Genomic DNA, 18,716 nt, shown 5'->3' with positions numbered 1-18,716 from the left:
ATTCAAATAATGTGAGCGTTATGAAAGTGTAAATTAGAAGTAAATAAAACACAAAAATGCTTTCATTGTTTATACATTCAATTAGTATAAAAATGTTTTTTTTTTTTTTTTACATTTTCTTTTGTTTCACCTTACTATGTATTGTGTCAATAGTTGCTTTATGAAGTGAGTATTGTGAGTATTGTGTTCAAAATCGGGAGTCTCCTGACCAAATCGTGAGACTTAACGTGTATGTAATGTAGGTGACTATTGTGCCTGCTGATCAAACTAGGACTCTTGGAACAGCATACTGTATATAGTAGTTTGATAAATAGTCAAATATTTATATTGATCCACTTTTTTTCATGAGAATGTAATCAGATCACAGTTAACCTCCGCCTCTCACAGATAATGTTTGCTAATCCTTTCAAATGCTGAAGAGGCAGACCTAACAAAATATTATCAAAAAACCTTTATTCTCAAATGCCGATTTAAGTGTCATTTTCTTCCACCAGGTGCAGCACAAATGGAACTGAGCAGAAGAAAAGTGCCCCTCTATGTGAGTATGTGCTCCACTTTGCAGTCTTGATGTGAGTACTATGGAATTTGAATATTAAAATGGATGAACAAAACTAAACTCAACGACTATACACTATACAGTAAAGTCTCGTTATATCGATATAACCGGACTATAGATATATCTGATCCTGCGGCATGTAAATTTTCTCCTTGCGTTCATAGAAATAGTATCGTAATAAGCAGTACTATCGATATAACCGATATCGATATAACGAGACTTTACTGTAATTTCAGAAACTTTACTGTCAAGTGGATGTCGTGAAATAATACTGCACATCATTTAAACATATGAAGGGTTTAAGGCCCGTGTCGGTCTTCAGAAAGGTTGTTAAGGTTGAAGTATTTTTATGCTGTGATCGTATAGGGATCTTGATCTTTCTTTTATTGAGTCACGTGGGTCTTTTCAATCATAGTTTGGTTGGGAAAAATAACCATCAGTCAGTGCCACCATGAAAAGAAACTTGGCATCATGTTTGTCTAAATGGCAAATCAGTAACTATTTGATTCATTCAAAGTCTTATCTTTTTATTTGTCACTTAATTACTAACAGTTGAAAAGGAACATTTATTTGCTTCACATTTGATATATTTGTACATGGGAAATCATTCAGTGGATGTGTTCAGGGTAAATATTTTTTGCCTTGTAGTTTTCTTGATCCCAATAGTGTATGCAAATATATCAAAGGGGTGAGTATCAAAGGGGTGGTATATTTCTTAGACTTTAGGGTTTGTTCATGTTGTTTTCTTTCTCATGTTGAAGTTACCGCAAGGCTACAAAAATAAAAACTACATTGCGTTCGCAACACTGAAAGATATCCTTTTTTCCGATGAGTCGGATCTTTGTGAGTCAGATGATTTGGATACATGTTATATTTGCTTTCCATCTATTTGAGTTACTTCTGGGTTGAGTGACCGCTGGCGCGTGTGGCTGCCGCTACTCACCCACTGAATAACTTATCCTGTGACTGTAAAGTGACCTTGAGAGTTTTGAAAGGCGCTTATAAATGAAATTTATTATTATTATTATTATTATTATTATTATTATTATTATTATTATTATTATTATTATTTGTTGAAAGACTCAAATGTCCACAGATGGGAATGATTGTCCGCAGGTGCCTTGTGATCAACAGGCAGCAGTGGGCCATTAGGGCCTGCAAGGCCTTCTCTGCAGGCCTAAAAATATCTGACTCAGACTAATGTGAATTTTATTTTGTCCATGAATTCGTATTAAATTATTCTAAATTGTCTTTCCGCTTCCTTTCATTGTTTACCCCCTGTTGTGCTGCTTTCAGATGTGCGTTTTCATATTTAAGCATTTAACCAATCGCATTTCAGCCTTCATTTGTTACCAGGGTCAGGAATCTACCTTCACAATCGGTTCTGCAGGTCCTGGAGCATAAAATAGGTGTTGATGAAACTGTTTTTTTAACCAATCAGATTTCGAATTGGCAACCCAAGGCCTGGTGGAAGGCACTGGAAACATTCCCAAACTATGATTGGCTAGTCACTAGCATCATAGTATCACTAGCCGCTAGTGGTTAGGGCATAATGGCCAGAGCTAGCAAACTGTATCTGTAGCAAGCTGCATAAGCAAATATATTTGCACCAAAAGGGGTACCAAGGCTTCTTGAAAGCGCTGGTCAACGTCAGAGTTTTCGCAAATTATGATTGGCTAGTCACTAGCCAAACATAGTTTGCCAAAACTGCTGTAATCACAAGCCGCTGGAGTCAAAGGCATGCTAACCACAGCTAGCTTAAAGTATCGTTAACGAGCTGCATTAGCAAATATATTGCGTTTATTTAATAGCAGTTTTGTCAACCCACAATTCCTGAAGGAGGAGAAGAAATCGACATTCGCGGTGTAATGCCCAGATTGGCTGCGTAGCGTATGTGAACTGTATGGCATTATTGGCTGGACACCTGTCACTCATTGCGTTACATTGCAAAATGGTATATATATATATATATATATATATATATACACTAAAGTCTCGTGATATCAATATATATATATCAATCAATATATCAATATAACCGGGACTATCGATATATCCGACCCTGTTTGCATGTAATTTTCTCCGTACGTGCATAGAAATAGTATCGATATAACCGGGACTATCGATATATCCGATATCGATATAATGAGACTTTACTGTATGTGTATATATATATATATATATATATATATATATATATATATATATATATATATATATATATATATATATATATATATATATATATATATATATATAAAGAAATGAACGGGCGAATGAATCTTGTCGGATCAACGTGACGTGACGTGTGTAGTAATAAAATCCAGGGATTTAGTTTTCACACAAAAACATCTTTCTTCATTTATCTGCCTATGAATGTGGTTCATCTCTCATCTCATTTACTTTTTCTCAACTGACCTCAAGCATGTAAAAATGGCAATGAAAGAAAGAGAATCAAGGACAACTGGAAACACTTTGTGAAGCCTACACTGTCTTCCCACACAATTCTAATGTACACCATCTTTCAAGCCTAGCTGCCGTTTTTATTTTCTTGCTTTCTGTTTGACAGTTTGTCTCATTTTCTGGTACCTCATTCACTTCATATTTCCCAGAATGATTTACACATGATCTGTTCTATTGATGCTTTATGTCTTTTGGATTTGATTTATGCCTCCCCAAATAACTGGTGAGCTGCAGTCCAATGCAAAACAACTTTCAAAATGAGGTTACTCAGAACAACAAATGACCGATAAGGCACCTCACCGCCATTACTGTCCATTATCTCATTCTATGCTTGTAAAAAAAAATCTAATGTATTTCATGCCTTCTATTTTCATTATTCAATTATAATTTTATGGGACGTAAATTTTGGCAAAATACTCTGATGGAAAAATACACTTATAAAATTAATTATTAATTACCGGTTGATAAATGCACTGGCGTTGTGACAGTATTTTCTTGATGCTCCGGACCAGGACCGAGTAACTAAATAAACTCTCATCATGGTGCATGGAAAAAAGCCCCACTATGACCCAGTAGGATACTGTATGTATATTGTAGCCAATGGAGGCTTTTGGTGCGTATGTCTTGGCTTCTCAAACATGCAAAGATTTCGAGTTAGTAGAAAGATGCCAGATGAAGGTGCTTCCATTTTTCAGCACTGGGAACCAATCAAGCCACAGCCATGTACAAAACCTCGGAGTCATTCGGCATTTGTTTTTTAATCGGAATGTTTTTTTCCCTGAAAAAAAATCTGCGATGCCCTGAAACCGCGATAAGTGAACAGTGAAGTAGCGAGGGATCACTGTACTTAAATTGTCTGCATTCAAACAATATCCCACATTTAACATACCTCAACACAGCCTTTCTAATTTGGATTTACAATCAAACCAGAGTTCTAGAGACAATTGTTAGTTCCACAATTGACAATTTTAGGCTCCGTTCAGTCTATGTCTGTGCTATGGTTCTGCTCTAATTCACATTGTGTTCTGGCCTGTTGGGATCAGTGTTTTCAACAGACACAAAAAAAAGGCATTCCTGTTTTTAGTGAGCGGAACTTTTATTGTGCCCTCAAGAGAAAATCTGCTGACAGATTTAGCGAACCACTCAAATATTTACAAATGTACACTAGAAATAAAAATAAAGAAATTAATATATATTTTAGACATGTACATTTTTCGAGTTAATGCAATTTTTCAATTGTTTTAACCTCAGGGTCAGGCCAAGGTGTTTGCATTATTGGAGGGGGAAGATTCCATGCTTGAAGATGCCGAAGTCTTCATTGTTCTGGAAGGATCCACGCTGGTCCATGTTACCAGGGCTCAGTGCGATGTCATGCTCTGCTTTATTGTGCCTGGTATGTGCATGTGTATGTGTGATTGTGCCGTGGAAACTCAAGGTCCACCTTCGTTCGTTTTATGAAAACAAGCTAAATTAATTCATCTCTTCCTTGCCGATTTGTCTTATGTTTTGCTAATCACTCGCATGATATCATATGTAGAGATGAACTGCCAAACCTGACTGATGTAGCCATGAACTGGATATCACCATTCCAATCATATACTGTGTATGTGGACTTACACACACGCGCACACACACACACACACACACACACACACACACACACACACACACACACACACACACACACACACACACACACACACACACACACACACACACACACACACACACAGACCAAATCTATGACTTGACGTCTGGAAATGCACAGAATCTTATCAGCTTCCTCTCAGGAGGGAAACGGTTCCACAAACAATATGTCAACATTACGAAGCCCCTGTACAGTTTGACAGAGATGGCAAGCGGTCGCCCAGGCCAGTGTTGCCGTTACGAAAGTACACTTTGTGAATGCACAAAGGTGGCTAGAGACCAAGGGTTCCTGCCATTGTTGAAAAAAAAAAAACGAAATCATTTTTATCGCCGTGTGCCAGAAGGAAATATGCAAGCACAGTAGCCATTATCCGTCAGTAAAGATGCTTTCATGAAATGTCTATGGAAGCCTAGAAGCACTGTGATTATTTGTTTACCAAATTTTTGGTGTCACTTGTTACTTGACTGTATATGCATGACAGAACGAACATGTTAGTGACACGCAGACAAAAGTCTCCCATGGAAAAAATGTATGCAATATTTAATTAGTTTGTATTTTTTTAGGACATAACCTTGCTGAGGTGGTGTCTGTGCAGGCCTACTTGAGCTCCGAAACCAATCCTCTCACATGGGTGGGTGGCGCAATGCTGGAATATGTCCAAGACGATGCACAGGTATGAAAAGTTAGTGTTGTACGATCATCAACCCTTTTCACAGTATTTATTTTGACATTTTAAACCTGAGACTAATGACACATACAGTTGACACGTTCCACGAAAAATAAAAAATAAAACAACTGCAATAAAATGTTGTTGTTTGGATTGGATTGGATTGGATTGGATATGCCTTTATTAGTCTCACAGTGGAGAAATTTACATTTCACAGCAGCAAAGTGATGAAAGGAATGAAAGTAGAAAAACAAAATACATGAGCTACTGGAAAGGCAGCCACTCTCGCGGCGCCGTCTTGAAGTCAAAAGAACAAAAAAAAACTAAATAACAAATAATATGACAGCATAGAGACAATATGACAAAACAAAGACACAGAGAGACATTCATTCTTCAGGACTTGCTGTACCCTCTTTGTGATGACATGAAACAGTTCTAGATGAAAGAGGAGAGGATCAAAGTGTCTTTCCACCAGTGGATCAGGGACATCATGGTGGAATGTGCATGTCAACTACAAGCTAAATGTTGAAAGCAAACACGCAGCTGTAGCATCCATTGACGAAAAGAGATTGTCTCACATCTCCTGTTCCACATAAATTTGCTTCAATTCCAAGCCGCAACAGTTCCCCATACGCATCGGCGCTCTGCGCTGACGCTCCTTTCTTCTTATTGCGGGTTCCTCAAGCCATGCATCCATCCAGCCGCAGACCGTCCAACGGCACTGACCTTTCCGCTAAACAAAGCGGGGCTGTGAAGATGCTGCCCATTACAGGCGCAAAAAAGCACAATGGCCCCTTTGGTGTCCAGCGATGGCAGTCGAATGGCTCCGACATTCCTCCCATTCAAAAACAGTACCGGCATATTCATGCTGCCGAAAAGGCGCAACCGCTCAGCACAGTCTCCTCCTTGATGAATGTCGTGGTCAAAAATGCTGAAAAACAATCCGTATCCGTTCCACACGACGCACAACAACACAAAGTGACAAAAGAAAACACAAAACAAGACAAAAACAACCAAAAAAAGCAAGGTGGGGAAAAAGTGCTGATTCAGCTATATACATTTTTTCATTTTTGTTATTCAATGTGACTGCTAATACATCAAATCCAATGTAGGCATACAATTCTGTATCAAAATTGCAGATGCATTTCATCAGAATCAGAATAATCTTTATTAGCCAATTATGTACAACACAAGGAATTTGTCGCTTCATATTAAAATATTACATTTTTTCTTATATAAAGAACTGGTAGCTCTTTCTTATATTAAAGAAACTAAAACATGTAATTTGTATAAAACGAGTGGTTTTCTATCAGGTTTAATAAGAATATATACTATTCACTTTCAGGACTTGGCGGAGCACCTGGTTACCCACGGACATGGTTTGAGTTCTCTGAATCACAAGGAGCTGAGCAGCCTCTTTAACCTGGGCCAGCAGAGCTCCCGCTGGGCTATGGATCGTCGTGTAGCCTTAGCCATGGCGAACCTGGATATTCCTCCAAATTGGAACGTCCTGGGCAGTCCAAGAACAGATGGTGAGAGCTGGCCTCAACATAGTAACAATCAAATCATATTTAAATGTCATTTAAAAACTAAATAAAGAAAGGGTGGCCCTGTCTTACAAGGATAAACTATTCAAGCCTTCCTACATTTGGGAAAAACACACTTAAAATGTCCGAAAGTCCCATGAAGTCGTGGTTGAACCTTTTTGGCCATAATTCCAAGAGTGCCGTAAACACAACACCGGTCATTCCCAAAAGAGTAGGAAAAAAACGGTGCCCGCAGTTTTTTTTTTCTCTGATGGAGATATTCGGGTTATTGCAGATATTAGATTAAATAAGCCTTTACTTGTCTCACAAGGAGAAATTTAAATTTCACAGCAACAAAAACTAAATACAGGAGCTGCTGTAAAGGCAGCCACTTTTGCGGCGGTGAAGTACCTAAAAAAACAAACAAAGACAACACAAAAGACATCGACAGTCTTCAATCTTATAACTTTCTGCACCTTCATGCAACAAAATGAAGCAGTTGTCGAGAAAGGAGGAGAGGATCAAAGGGGGACGTCATGGGACGTCATGGTGGAATGTGCATGTATACTACAGGCTAAGTTTTGAAAGCAAACACAAAGCTGTAGCATCAATTGATGCATAGAGATTGTCTCACATCTCCTGTCCTATGTAAATCCGCTTCAATTCCATGCCGCGACAGTTCCACATATTAATAGAGAAAATGTATGAAATAAGTAATCTTGGTTTAATTTTTTTAATCACTAAAACATGGTGTCTAATTTTTTTTAATCCAATGCATGTGTATTCAAATACATGAATTGTGAAGCTTCCTTTGCAAGAATGTGTCAAGAAAGGTGAACTCTTGAACTCTGTTCCCCTTGACCACTCACTCCCCTACACTTTCTCCACCATCATTAGCATTTTCCAGTGCTTGCTTGTCAGACCGAAATCGGAAGTGATCATGCTCACTTGCGTGCTTCTTGTTGAATTCATCATAGCTAATTGGGCTGCCTCTAATGTGGTTAATAGAGCCGTTCCATCTGGACGTTGCCTAAGGCGCAGCTCCATCCCTTCACGTGTGGCTTGTGCGCTGACCACCGTGTTTGCTAGATGCCACCGTCTGTTCGTATGAAGTCATTTGCGGTTAACACCCACCTACAAGACATAAACAACAAACTAGATTTCAGGCTAATGTTGTTATGGCAGCCTGTTTCATTGCCGTGCCTCCCTCCGAATGTCTGCAGTTAATCAGACTCAAAAAGGATTATACTTGTCAACCATCTAGCGATTGACTTATGCTGCTAGACTATTAAAGGCAGCTAAAAGAGCAATGCTAATATTGACCTACACACCCTAAGAACACATCTGTCCAATCCACTTACCTTGAAAAATTCACATATTCACATTTTTGTGATTGAAGTATGCAGCAATAGATATTAACATGTTATGAAAGTGGAACAATTCAGTGTGTGCATTACATTTGTAAGGGGTTGTCATCACAAGACATAGTAGTACATCATTCACACTCGCATGACCGCACACACACACACAAACACACAAGTTTACCAAAATTCACGATTTGACCTCCTGTCCCACTGACAAAAAAAAGAAAATAATATACATAAAAGATATTTTATGGTTAAATATATTCATAAATGTGAAGTACCTTCAAGTTCCTTTGAGACTCTCAACTGCCATCCCTGAATTTATTTGGGAATTGAAAATATAACGTAGAGTGCCATTCCCGAATTTGTCGGGTTTTGGTTTTTCTTGCTGGGTTGCCAATAAAGTGCTGGCCAGACCTCTGGCAATGTTTTTTTTTCCCTTCCACAGAGGGGCAGCATTTCCCTTGTTTCCATGTTAGCGCTTTGTTCCAGCTTCAGCTGTTGTTCAAGCGCTATATAAACCAATATGTATGGATTGAGTTGGATTTTGGACAGCCGCCCTCATTTCAAGTTCATATAACTCCAGACCCATATAATTTAGGAACTAACTCTTTTTTTTCTGATGAAAGAAATGAGCCTATAGTTTCTTGCGCTTCATTGAATGTTTATGTAGTTCTAAAACTCAATATTCCGTGGGTCCTGGAATTCGAATGACAACGACAAAAACCCTGGCACTGGAGTGGACACATTTTTGCACGTCTAGCAGTGAATGAGTAAATACCTGCGTTGAAATAATTCAGAGATAATTGCTGAAAAATATGAAAGGGGCTTATAAATTGTTTCTCCCTGCAGTGTTTAATTTTTTTATTCTATATTTACATCACTGTTTAATTGTTTGTCAAAACGTTTTTTTGTGTCTTTTCATCTAAACTGTCTTATTTCATTGATATTGTCTGAAACCTCATCAAAATCATGTCATAATTTTTAAAAGTCTGTTTTACAATACGGTACTTTTTTAAAATGTCATTTTACTGTGTGTGTATGACAGCTGATGTATATGATATGATGTTAAGCGCTTGGTTACAGCATCGGCTGTTGTTAAAGCGCTGTATAAATCAATTTGTATTGTAGTGTAGTGTAGTGTAGTGTAGTGTAGTGTAGTGTAGTGTAGTGTAGTGTAGTGTAGTGTAGTGTGTGAGAAGTCCCAGAGTTACCAATCTTCTTGGATTGCTGATAGCTGAAAAGAAAATATGAAGCTGCTGCCGCTTTTTAAAACATCTTTGGCTGCCTCAATTTGGGTCAGTAGGCCACGGTGATTCAATGATAAGTAGGCTAATTATTATAATAAAGCCGCTCATCAGAGGAGATCACTATTACATGTCACAATTATGTTTTAAACCATGCCATTGATATATAATTTGCAGTTTCATCTATTTATCACTCACAGGATTGCTTGCTATACATGAATGTTGATGTCTTATTAACACAGATCACAACCCTAAAGAGTCTCTGCTCCACCTGGCTGTTCGATGGGGTCTGTGTCGACTAGCCGAGCTGTTGCTTTGTCAGCCCGGAGGTCTGATGGCTATCAATCTGCCAAACAAGGAGGGAGTCACGCCGCTGCAGCTGGCACATTTATCAGGCAACAGAGAACTGCTGGAGCTCCTCACGCAGTAAGATTTTGAACTCCATTCAAACGAGTAGCTGAGTTCACAGTACCACTAGTGATGGGCAGGCACCTTCTAGTACGGGGACGTGCAACTGACAACGGCATGGCAGACACTCAGCACTCGAACCCTATCGTCTAATACAACATGTGTAGGTCTTTTTTTGTGTTTTTTTTTCTTGTGTATGATATGCAATGCACAAGTAAAACAGCAAAACAGAGCAGAAAACTTAATCGCCTTTTATTGGTTTACATTTTGAAGACTTAACAGAATGTAATTTAAAAATTCCCCACTAGGGAGCGCAATTACTCCAATTATGACTTCAGCCTAATTCTTGTTCAAACGTCCAAATCAGTGTTGAGTATATTTTGTTAATTATTTCATCTTGTGACAGCCCACCCAATCCTCTAGCCACACCTCCTGCTGGACTGTCTCAGGTGTGGGCAGATTGCTCCCGTTTGCTGAGATACTGTCACAACACGGGGAATCTGACACTGACCGTCCGACAAAATCTCAAATGGAGCTCAGAGGAAAGCCGGCATGCTGATATTCAGCTGCTCAGAAACAGACTTAGAGATGAGGGCTTCCTCAGAGAGGTCAGTGTGATTATTTTTTATTTTATTGTATTTACTGTATTTTCCGGTGTATAAATTGTACCGGAGTATAAGGCATACTCCTAATGAATGGTGTATTTTCAAACTTTTTCCATGTATAAGGTGCACTGTACTATAAGGCGCACCTTCGATGAATGAAAACAGTTTTCCAAATATAATATATAAAATGTAAAGGTTTTGCAAATATAAGGCACACCACATTATAAGGTGCTACAGTTGAGGCTGGGGTTACTACTACTACTTCTTTTATAAGGGGAAATGGAGTCGGTGGCTGCTGACAGTAGTTGCGAGACCTGTTTTGGCTCAATATTACTTCACATATAGGGCGCACCTGCGTATAAGGTGCAGGGCTATCTTTTGAAGAAAATTAAGGCTTTTGGGTGGCCGTATACACCGGAAAATACAGTACTGTATTTATTTTTCCATCGTGATGTCTTCGTATTGACTGCTTTTTAAATGGTAGATGGATGCAACATTGCCACAAACCAGCTGTTCAGAAATGTCCTTTCATAAATAGAGTGTATAATTTCTCATTTAAGACAAGAAGATTTATTGTGTATAATAACAGTATAGTCTGACCATGATTCTTGTATTTAAGGTGTACCTTTCTTCTCCCAGATTAAAGCGCTACGAAGAGAACGGACAGAGACAATTTTCGGAAAAGAACAATTGGTGGATGATCCTGCAGAAAACGGTATTCGAACCAATCCATATCTGTCAGTTTACTGGGATTTCAGACTTTATTTTTTTATTTATGTGGCAACCTTGCACTTTTTTTCCTATGCTTTTGTTGCAACATGACTGACCTCATGTGGATTTGTGAGGTACTGCGTACATAAAATACGGACTGTTTCAATAATACATATTATTTCTAAGCGCCTTTAAAAACTGTCAAGGACACTTAAATTGTGTTCCGTGTAACCAAATGTATTTCTTATCACTACGTTACTTCCGGCTTGTGTGAACGGTGGCGCGTGTGGCTGCCGCTGCTCACCCAAAGAAAAAAAAATATCCTGTGACTGTAAAGTGTCCTTGAGAGTTTTGAAAGGCGCTTAGAAATTAAAGGTATTATTATTATTATTATTATTATTATTATTATTATTATTATTATTACGTGCTTGCCTTTGAGAATTTTAACGATCATTGTGATTACATAATAGTACCATAAATAACACCTTCCCTCTTTGTACTGTATGGCCAAATAACACTAATCATCTCTGCTCTCAAATGCTTATTAAATGGATTATATTATACATGCATCATTAGAGAAATATATACTCCCATAATGTTTTTTGTGCTTTTTATAGGACACTTTCCTGATAAGAGTGGACATAATTCAGCTGCAGAGGAGAATGTGAGTCCAATGATTACTTCATTAAATCTCACACACACATGCACGCACACACACGCACGCACGCACGCACGCACACACACACACACACACGCACGCACGCACACACCACACACACACACACACACACACACACACACACACACACACACACACACACACACACACACACACACACATACACACACACACACACACATAAAAGGAAACAAAAAAAGAAGTATGGAAAGTATTTTCCATGAAATCACGATCTCCATCAAACCATGAGCTGATAATGATTTGGTTTTGAGTCGATTCATATTTTGTAACTAGGGCAACCAATTGTTCCCACCAACAAAAACATTTTTAGTATGTTCCACATCAGTTTTCCGTCCCCTGAGATATTTTGTAGCAGGTGACATTGAGAGACTGAACAAAAAAAAAACATTGATCACCGGTTTGCCTAAAAACCTTGATTGCAAAACGCTGGTGCATTTACCTGATCCTCTGTACACTTGTGTCCATAAAAAAGTAGTGCATGCGTGTGTGTGTGTGCGTGTATGTGTGTTTGTGCGGGTGTGTGTGCGTGTGTGTGTATGTATGTACGTGCATATATATATATATATATATATATATATATATATATATATATATATATATATATATATATATATATATATATATATATATATAACCTGAGGCCTATCTGAGTCTCGCCGTGTAATTGTACGCATGCTGTTCAGTGAACACTTTTTCTCTGGACAGGACTACGAGGAGCCGCTAATGTTTTGCCTCAATCAGGAGGACCAAGAGGACGAGCAATCTGACTCTGGTAAGGGCCTTACTAAAAAAAGTAAAACGTCAGAATAGTTCAAGTCCCATTTCAGAACGAATCTCTGTGTAAATATTTCTTTTTCAGCTTGTGGTGCTTCAGGTGTGGATATGAATGTGGCTATTGTTGTTTTAGGTGTCCAAGTAAGCTTCCAATTATTAAATGAGCTCAAGTATAGGAAACGTTTGACAAATCACATTTCAGACCCCCCCGGCTGCTTTCTTTTGGAGTTGTTGGATGCTTGTCACTCTTTGTTCACCACACTCTAGACACATGGAAGGGATTTTTTTAAATAGCGTGTAGAAGAGCGCTCCTGTAACCAACCCGGAATCATCCTACTCCCGCCAACAGCGTTTTGGATCACAAATGAATTGTAACGATGTGGCTGAAGGTGGCTTCCTTTGGATCTCCTGTTGGGCAAGAGGGAAAGCGGTTTGAGAGGGGGAACATCCTGTGGGTTAATGATTGGCTTGATTTGTTGGTGCGCAAAATGATGCCTGAGCGTAAGAATGTCGTGGTTACAAGTTGAGGCTGAGGGCTTTACAACACTTGGCACTGGACGTCTGCAATTTGAACTTCCTGTGGCTGGTGTTGTTTTCCGTGCTTTATACTAGCCATGTTGCTCTTTGCATCTGTGTGCGTCTGCGGTTTAGAGGATATTTAATTTTTTTTCTGCATCGTCTTTAAACATTATGGCTGGTGACCTCAAATAATCCATTGAATTATCTTTTTTATTCAAATGAAGATAAAAAAAGCACTATTGTGACACTGTGTGCAACATTTTAATGAAAAAATACAAGAATTGCACAGGCAAGAAGCCACTTTTGTGTAATTGCTTGTCAGCTTTTAATCTTTTATTGAGTGTATCAGGTGTTTTTTTTCAGCTCCTTTTCTTTTTAGCTCACGCAAAACGGACCCTAGACTCGAACCAAGGTGCCATCAAATAGTTAGATGGAATCTCTGCCGTCAGAGCTTCAGCAATGACTGCAAAGGGATGAGGAATGTTGAGCGTAGCTGTTATATTCTCCCTGTCCTTTTTGGGATTGGCTTCTTCTCAAATTTATGCTGGCTTCAATGAATGAACCTACCGTACTTTTCCGGTGTTTAAGGCGCACCCAAAAGCCTTTGTTTACTTCAAAAGATGAACCTACGCCTTATATGCAGCTGCACCTTATATGTGAAGTAATATTGAGCCACTACAGGTATTGCAACAACTGTCAGCAGATCCATTTCCCCTTATAAAAGAAGTAGTGCGTAACCCCAGCCACCACTGTAGCGCCTTATAATGTGGTGTGCCTTATATGTGGAATTTTAAAAATATATTTATTCATCCATCCATCCATCCATCCATCCATCTTCTGACGCTTATCCGGGGTCGGGTCGCGGGGGCAGCAGCTTCAGTAGGGAAACCCAGACTTCCCTCTCCCCAGCCACTTCTTCCAGCTCGTCCTGGCGGATCCTGAGGCGTTCCCATGCCAGCTGGGAGACATAGTCTCTCCAGCGTGTTCTGGGTCGTCCCCGGGGTCTCCTGCCAGTGGGACATGCCCGGAACACCTCGCGAGGGAGACGTCCCGGGGGCATCCTAATCAGATGCCCGAGCCACCTCATCTGGCTCCTCTCGATGTGGAGGAGAAGCGGCTCGACTTTGAGCCCCTCCCGGATGACCGAGCTTCTCACCCTATCTCTAAGGGAGAGCCCGGACACCCGACAGAGAAAGCTCATTTCGGCCGCTTGGATCCGGGATCTCGTTCTTTCGGACACAACCCATAGCTCGTGACCATAGATGAGGGTTGGGACGTAGATCGACCGGTAGATTGAGAGCTTTGCTTTTTGGCTCAGCTCCTTCTTCACCACGACAGATCGGTACAAAGTCCGCATCACGGCAGACGCCGCACCGATCCGCCTGTCGACCTCTCGATCCCTTTCACCCTCACTCGTGAACAAGACACCCAGATACTTAAACTCCTCCACTTGAGGCAAAATCTCCTCCCCGACCCGGAGAGGGCACTCCAACCTTTTCCGACTGAGAACCATTGTCTCAGATTTGGAGGTGCTGATTCTCATCCCAGCGGCTTCACATTCGGCTGCGAAACGCTCCAGCGAGAGTTGGAGAGCTCCACTTGAAAGCCCCAACAGTACAACATCATCTGCAAAAAGCAGAGATGCTATACTGAGGCTACCAAAACGGAAACCTTCAACGCTTCGGCTGCGCCTAGAAATTCTGTCCATAAAGGTTATGAACAGAATCGGTGACAAAGGGCAGCCTTGGCGGAGCCCAACCCTCACTGGAAACGATTCCGACTTACTGCCGGCAATGCGAACCAGACTCTGACATCGGTCATATAGGGACCGAACGGCCCGTATCAGCCGCTCCTGTACCCCATACTCCCGAAGTACCCTCCACAGAACTCCACGAGGGACACGGTCAAACGCTTTCTCCAAGTCTACAAAACACATGTAGAGTGGTTGGGCGAATTCCCATGCGCCCTCGAGGACCCTGCTAATGGTGTAGAGCTGGTCCACTGTTCCGCGGCTGGGACGAAAACCACACTGTTCCTCCTCAATCTGAGGCTCGACTTTCCGACGGACCCGCCCCTCTAGGACCCCTGAATAGACCTTTCCAGGGAGGCTGAGGAGTGTGATCCCTCTGTAGTTGGAACACACCCTCCGGTCCCCCTTCTTAAAAAGGGGGACCACCACCCCGGTCTGCCAATCCAGAGGCACTCTCCCCGATGACCACGCAATGTTGCAGAGGCGTGTCAGCCAGGACAGCCCCACAACATCCAGAGCCTTTAGGAACTCCGGTCGGATCTCATCCACCCCCGGGGCCTTGCCACCGAGGTTCTTTTTAACCACCTCGGTGACTTCAGTCACAAGGATCGGAGGGCCCACCTCGGAGTCCCCAGACACTGCTTCCTCCAAGGAAGGCGTGTTGGTGGAGTTGAGAAGGTCTTCGAAGTACTCTGCCCACCGGTTCACGACGTCTCGAGTCGAAGTCAGCAGCGCCCCACCCTCACTGTACACAGTGTTAGTGGTGCACTGCTTTCCCCTCCTGAGACGCCGGATGGTGGACCAGAATTTCCTCGAAGCGGTCCGGAAGTCGGCTTCCATGGCCTCACCGAACTCTTCCCATGCCTGTGTTTTTGCCTCGGCGACCACAGAGGCTGCATTCCGCTTGGCTAGTCGATACGCGTCAGCTGTCTCAGGAGTCCCACAGGCTATATAGGCCCGGTAGGACTCCTTCTTCAGCTTTACGGCATCCCTTACTACTGGTGTCCACCAGCGAGTACGGGGATTGCCTCCACGACAGGCACCAACCACCTTACGGCCGCAACTCTGATTTGCCGCCTCAGCAAGGGAGGTACGGAACATGGTCCTTTCGGACTCAATGTCCCCCACCTCCCCCGGGACATGTGTATAGTTCTGCCGGAGGTGGGAGTTGAAACTCCTTCTGACAGGGGATTCTGCCAGACGTTCCCAACAAACCCTCACAACACGTTTGGGTCTTCCAGGTCGGACTGGCATCTTCCCCCACCAACGGAGCCTACTCACCACCAGGTGGTGATCAGTTGACAGCTCCGCCCCTCTCTTCACTCGAGTGTCCAAAACATGAGGCCGCAAATCCGATGATACAACTATAAAGTCAATCATCGAACTGCGACCAAGGGTGTCCTGGTGCCACGTGCACATATGGATACCCTTATGTTTGAATAAAGTGTTTGTTATAGACAATCCGTGTTGAGCACAGAAGTCTAATAACAAGACACCACTCCTGTTCTGATCGGGGGGGCCATTCCTCCCAATCACGCCCTTCCAGGTCCCACTGTCATTGCCCACATGAGCATTGAAATCGCCCAGCAGAACAAGGGAGTCCCCAGGGGGAGCGCTCTCCAGCACACCCCCTAAGGTCTCCAAAAAGGATGGGTACACTGAACTGCTGTTTGGTGCATATGCACAGACAACAGTCAGAACCCGTCCCCCCATCTGAAGGCGGAGAGAAGCAACCCTTTCGTCTACTGGGGTGAATCCCAATGTACAGGCGGCGAGTCGGGGGGCAATAAGTATGCCGACACCTGCTCTACGCCTCTCACCGTGGGCAACTCCAGAGTGGAAGAGAGTCCAACCCCTCTCGAGAGGGCTGGTACCGGAACCCAGGCTGTGTGTGGAGGCAAGCCCAACTATGTCTAGTCGGAACTTTTCAACCTCGTGCACCAGCTCAGGCTCCTTCCCTGTAAGAGAGGTGACATTCCACGTCCCCAGAGCTAGCTTCTGCAGTCGAGGGTCGGACCGCCAGGGTCCCCGCCTTTGGCTGCTGCCCAGCTCACATTGCACCCGACCCCTCTGGCCCCTCCCATGGGTGGTGAGCCCTTGAGAAGGGGGACCCACGTTTCCTCTTCGGGCTGAGCCCGACCGGGCCCCATGGGTGTAGGCCCGGCCACCAGGCGCTCGCCAACGAGCCCCATCTCCAGGCCTGGCTCCAGAGAGAGGCCCCGGTGACCCGCGTCCGGGCAAGGGAAAACTAGGTCCATTTGACTTTCTCATCATACGGGGTCTTCTGAGTCGTACTTTGTCTGGTCCCTCACCCAGGACCTGTTTGCCATGGGTGACCCTACCAGGGGCATGAAGCCCCAGACAACCTAGCTCCTAGGATCATTGGGACACACAAACCCCTCCACCACGGTAAGGTGACGACTCATGGAGGGGTAATATTTATTCAGTATATTATATTTGGAAAACGTATTTCATTCATTGAGGGTGCGTCTTATACTTCAGTGCGCTTTATACGGAAAATATGGTACTTTTTTCTGTAAATTAGTTTAGGGCTTATAGGAGTCTCCTCTCGGGAATATCAAGGGGTCATTTTTTCCCCCTTTGAGCATTTGATATAAAATGCATGGAGATTTGAGTCTATATACAGCATTGATTTCTCTTCTAAAAGGTACCATTATACAGTATATGATCTTAAATATTATTGATTAGGGAATTAAGTCATTGGCAAATAATTATAACAGAGATGGGTTGAAGTCCTCATATTTTGAAAAAAAACTTGTGTATATTATATTTGGATACTTTTTTCATTCATTGAGGGTGCGCCTTATACCCTGATGTGCCTTATGGATGGAAAAATTTGAAAATACACCATTAATTGGTGGTGCGCCTCATACAATGGAAAATACGGTAATCTAAATGTATAATTGGAAAATTTGATTCAAGGTTGTTCATTCGACAAAAAAACATTTTCTTATTTTCCATCTCTCCTTCTACCCCCGTCTTTGCCCTTGCAATGCCCTCTCAAATTCAAATACCCAACCCAAAATACACACACGCACGTGACGCACTCACTATTCCCCCAAATACTAACACACACAAACACTCATTCTCCCACTCCCCAATGCCCTTCGCACTAGGTCAGTGTTTTAATTTTAAATTTAGTGAGCAACCAGCAAATGACGCTGCTCAATATATCTAAAGAAAGAAGTCATGGTTGTGTATGCATGTGTGTTGCGTTTGTTTTCAGGAGGGGGTGCAGTGTTAGTGTGCTCTAAACGGGGTAAGGGGTATAAGGGTACGAAAAAGGGGCTGATTGTGGCTGAATGGGGGTTGCCAAGGCTTTCCCGAAAGCTGTTTCCAGCAGCTTGTCGAGATCCCCGGGGAGAGGCGAGTGGAGTGGTGTGAGAAACGGTGCGCGTCAGTAGAATCGAGAGCGGTAGGGAATTTATGATACAGATAGCTTGGCAGAACGATAATCGATGATGAGTGCGATGCCAAAAATGCTAACAAGAGTCCCCGACCCCAGCTGAGGGATCTAATTGGAGAGCGGAAAAAAAGGATTAAACCTCACACAGACCCCACGAAGCCAGCATTAATGTGCGTCCAGTACAGTGCCAAAACAGCCTCACACTTTCACACTGAATTACTCTGACACATTCTGCCAACAGAACTCTCATATGCTTTTTTCCGTCGCAGTTTAACATTTCGATGCATTCTCAACACGTTTGGCATCCAGTGCGTGTGCTATTACTGCTATTATCATCTGCTTGAGCCTACT

General features: G+C 42.2%; 1 protein-coding gene across 3 annotated transcripts in view; it reads left to right on the top strand.

Moving 5' to 3' along the window:
• arhgef28a (Rho guanine nucleotide exchange factor 28a) overlaps nt 1-18,716 on the top strand; it is a 54,041-nt gene that overhangs the window by 743 nt on the left and 34,582 nt on the right. For all 3 annotated transcript variants that reach the window (XM_088994057.1, XM_088994059.1, XM_088994058.1), the window contains exons 2-10: nt 495-538; nt 4,271-4,412; nt 5,231-5,340; nt 6,680-6,866; nt 9,714-9,897; nt 10,286-10,487; nt 11,124-11,199; nt 11,813-11,859; nt 12,601-12,667. In XM_088994057.1, coding sequence (XP_088850183.1) covers nt 506-538; nt 4,271-4,412; nt 5,231-5,340; nt 6,680-6,866; nt 9,714-9,897; nt 10,286-10,487; nt 11,124-11,199; nt 11,813-11,859; nt 12,601-12,667 — 1,048 coding nt within the window. In that variant the 5' untranslated portion in view covers nt 495-505. The remainder of the gene's footprint in view (nt 1-494; nt 539-4,270; nt 4,413-5,230; nt 5,341-6,679; nt 6,867-9,713; nt 9,898-10,285; nt 10,488-11,123; nt 11,200-11,812; nt 11,860-12,600; nt 12,668-18,716) is intronic.

This window comes from Hippocampus bargibanti, linkage group LG04 (genome assembly GCF_051943395.1).
Source record: "Hippocampus bargibanti isolate YZ-2025 linkage group LG04, ASM5194339v1, whole genome shotgun sequence".
In the NCBI taxonomy this organism is placed as follows: Eukaryota; Metazoa; Chordata; class Actinopteri; order Syngnathiformes; family Syngnathidae; genus Hippocampus; species Hippocampus bargibanti.
The sequence above is the reverse complement of the archived record's forward strand: the minus strand, read 5'-3'. Positions and strand labels throughout refer to the sequence as shown.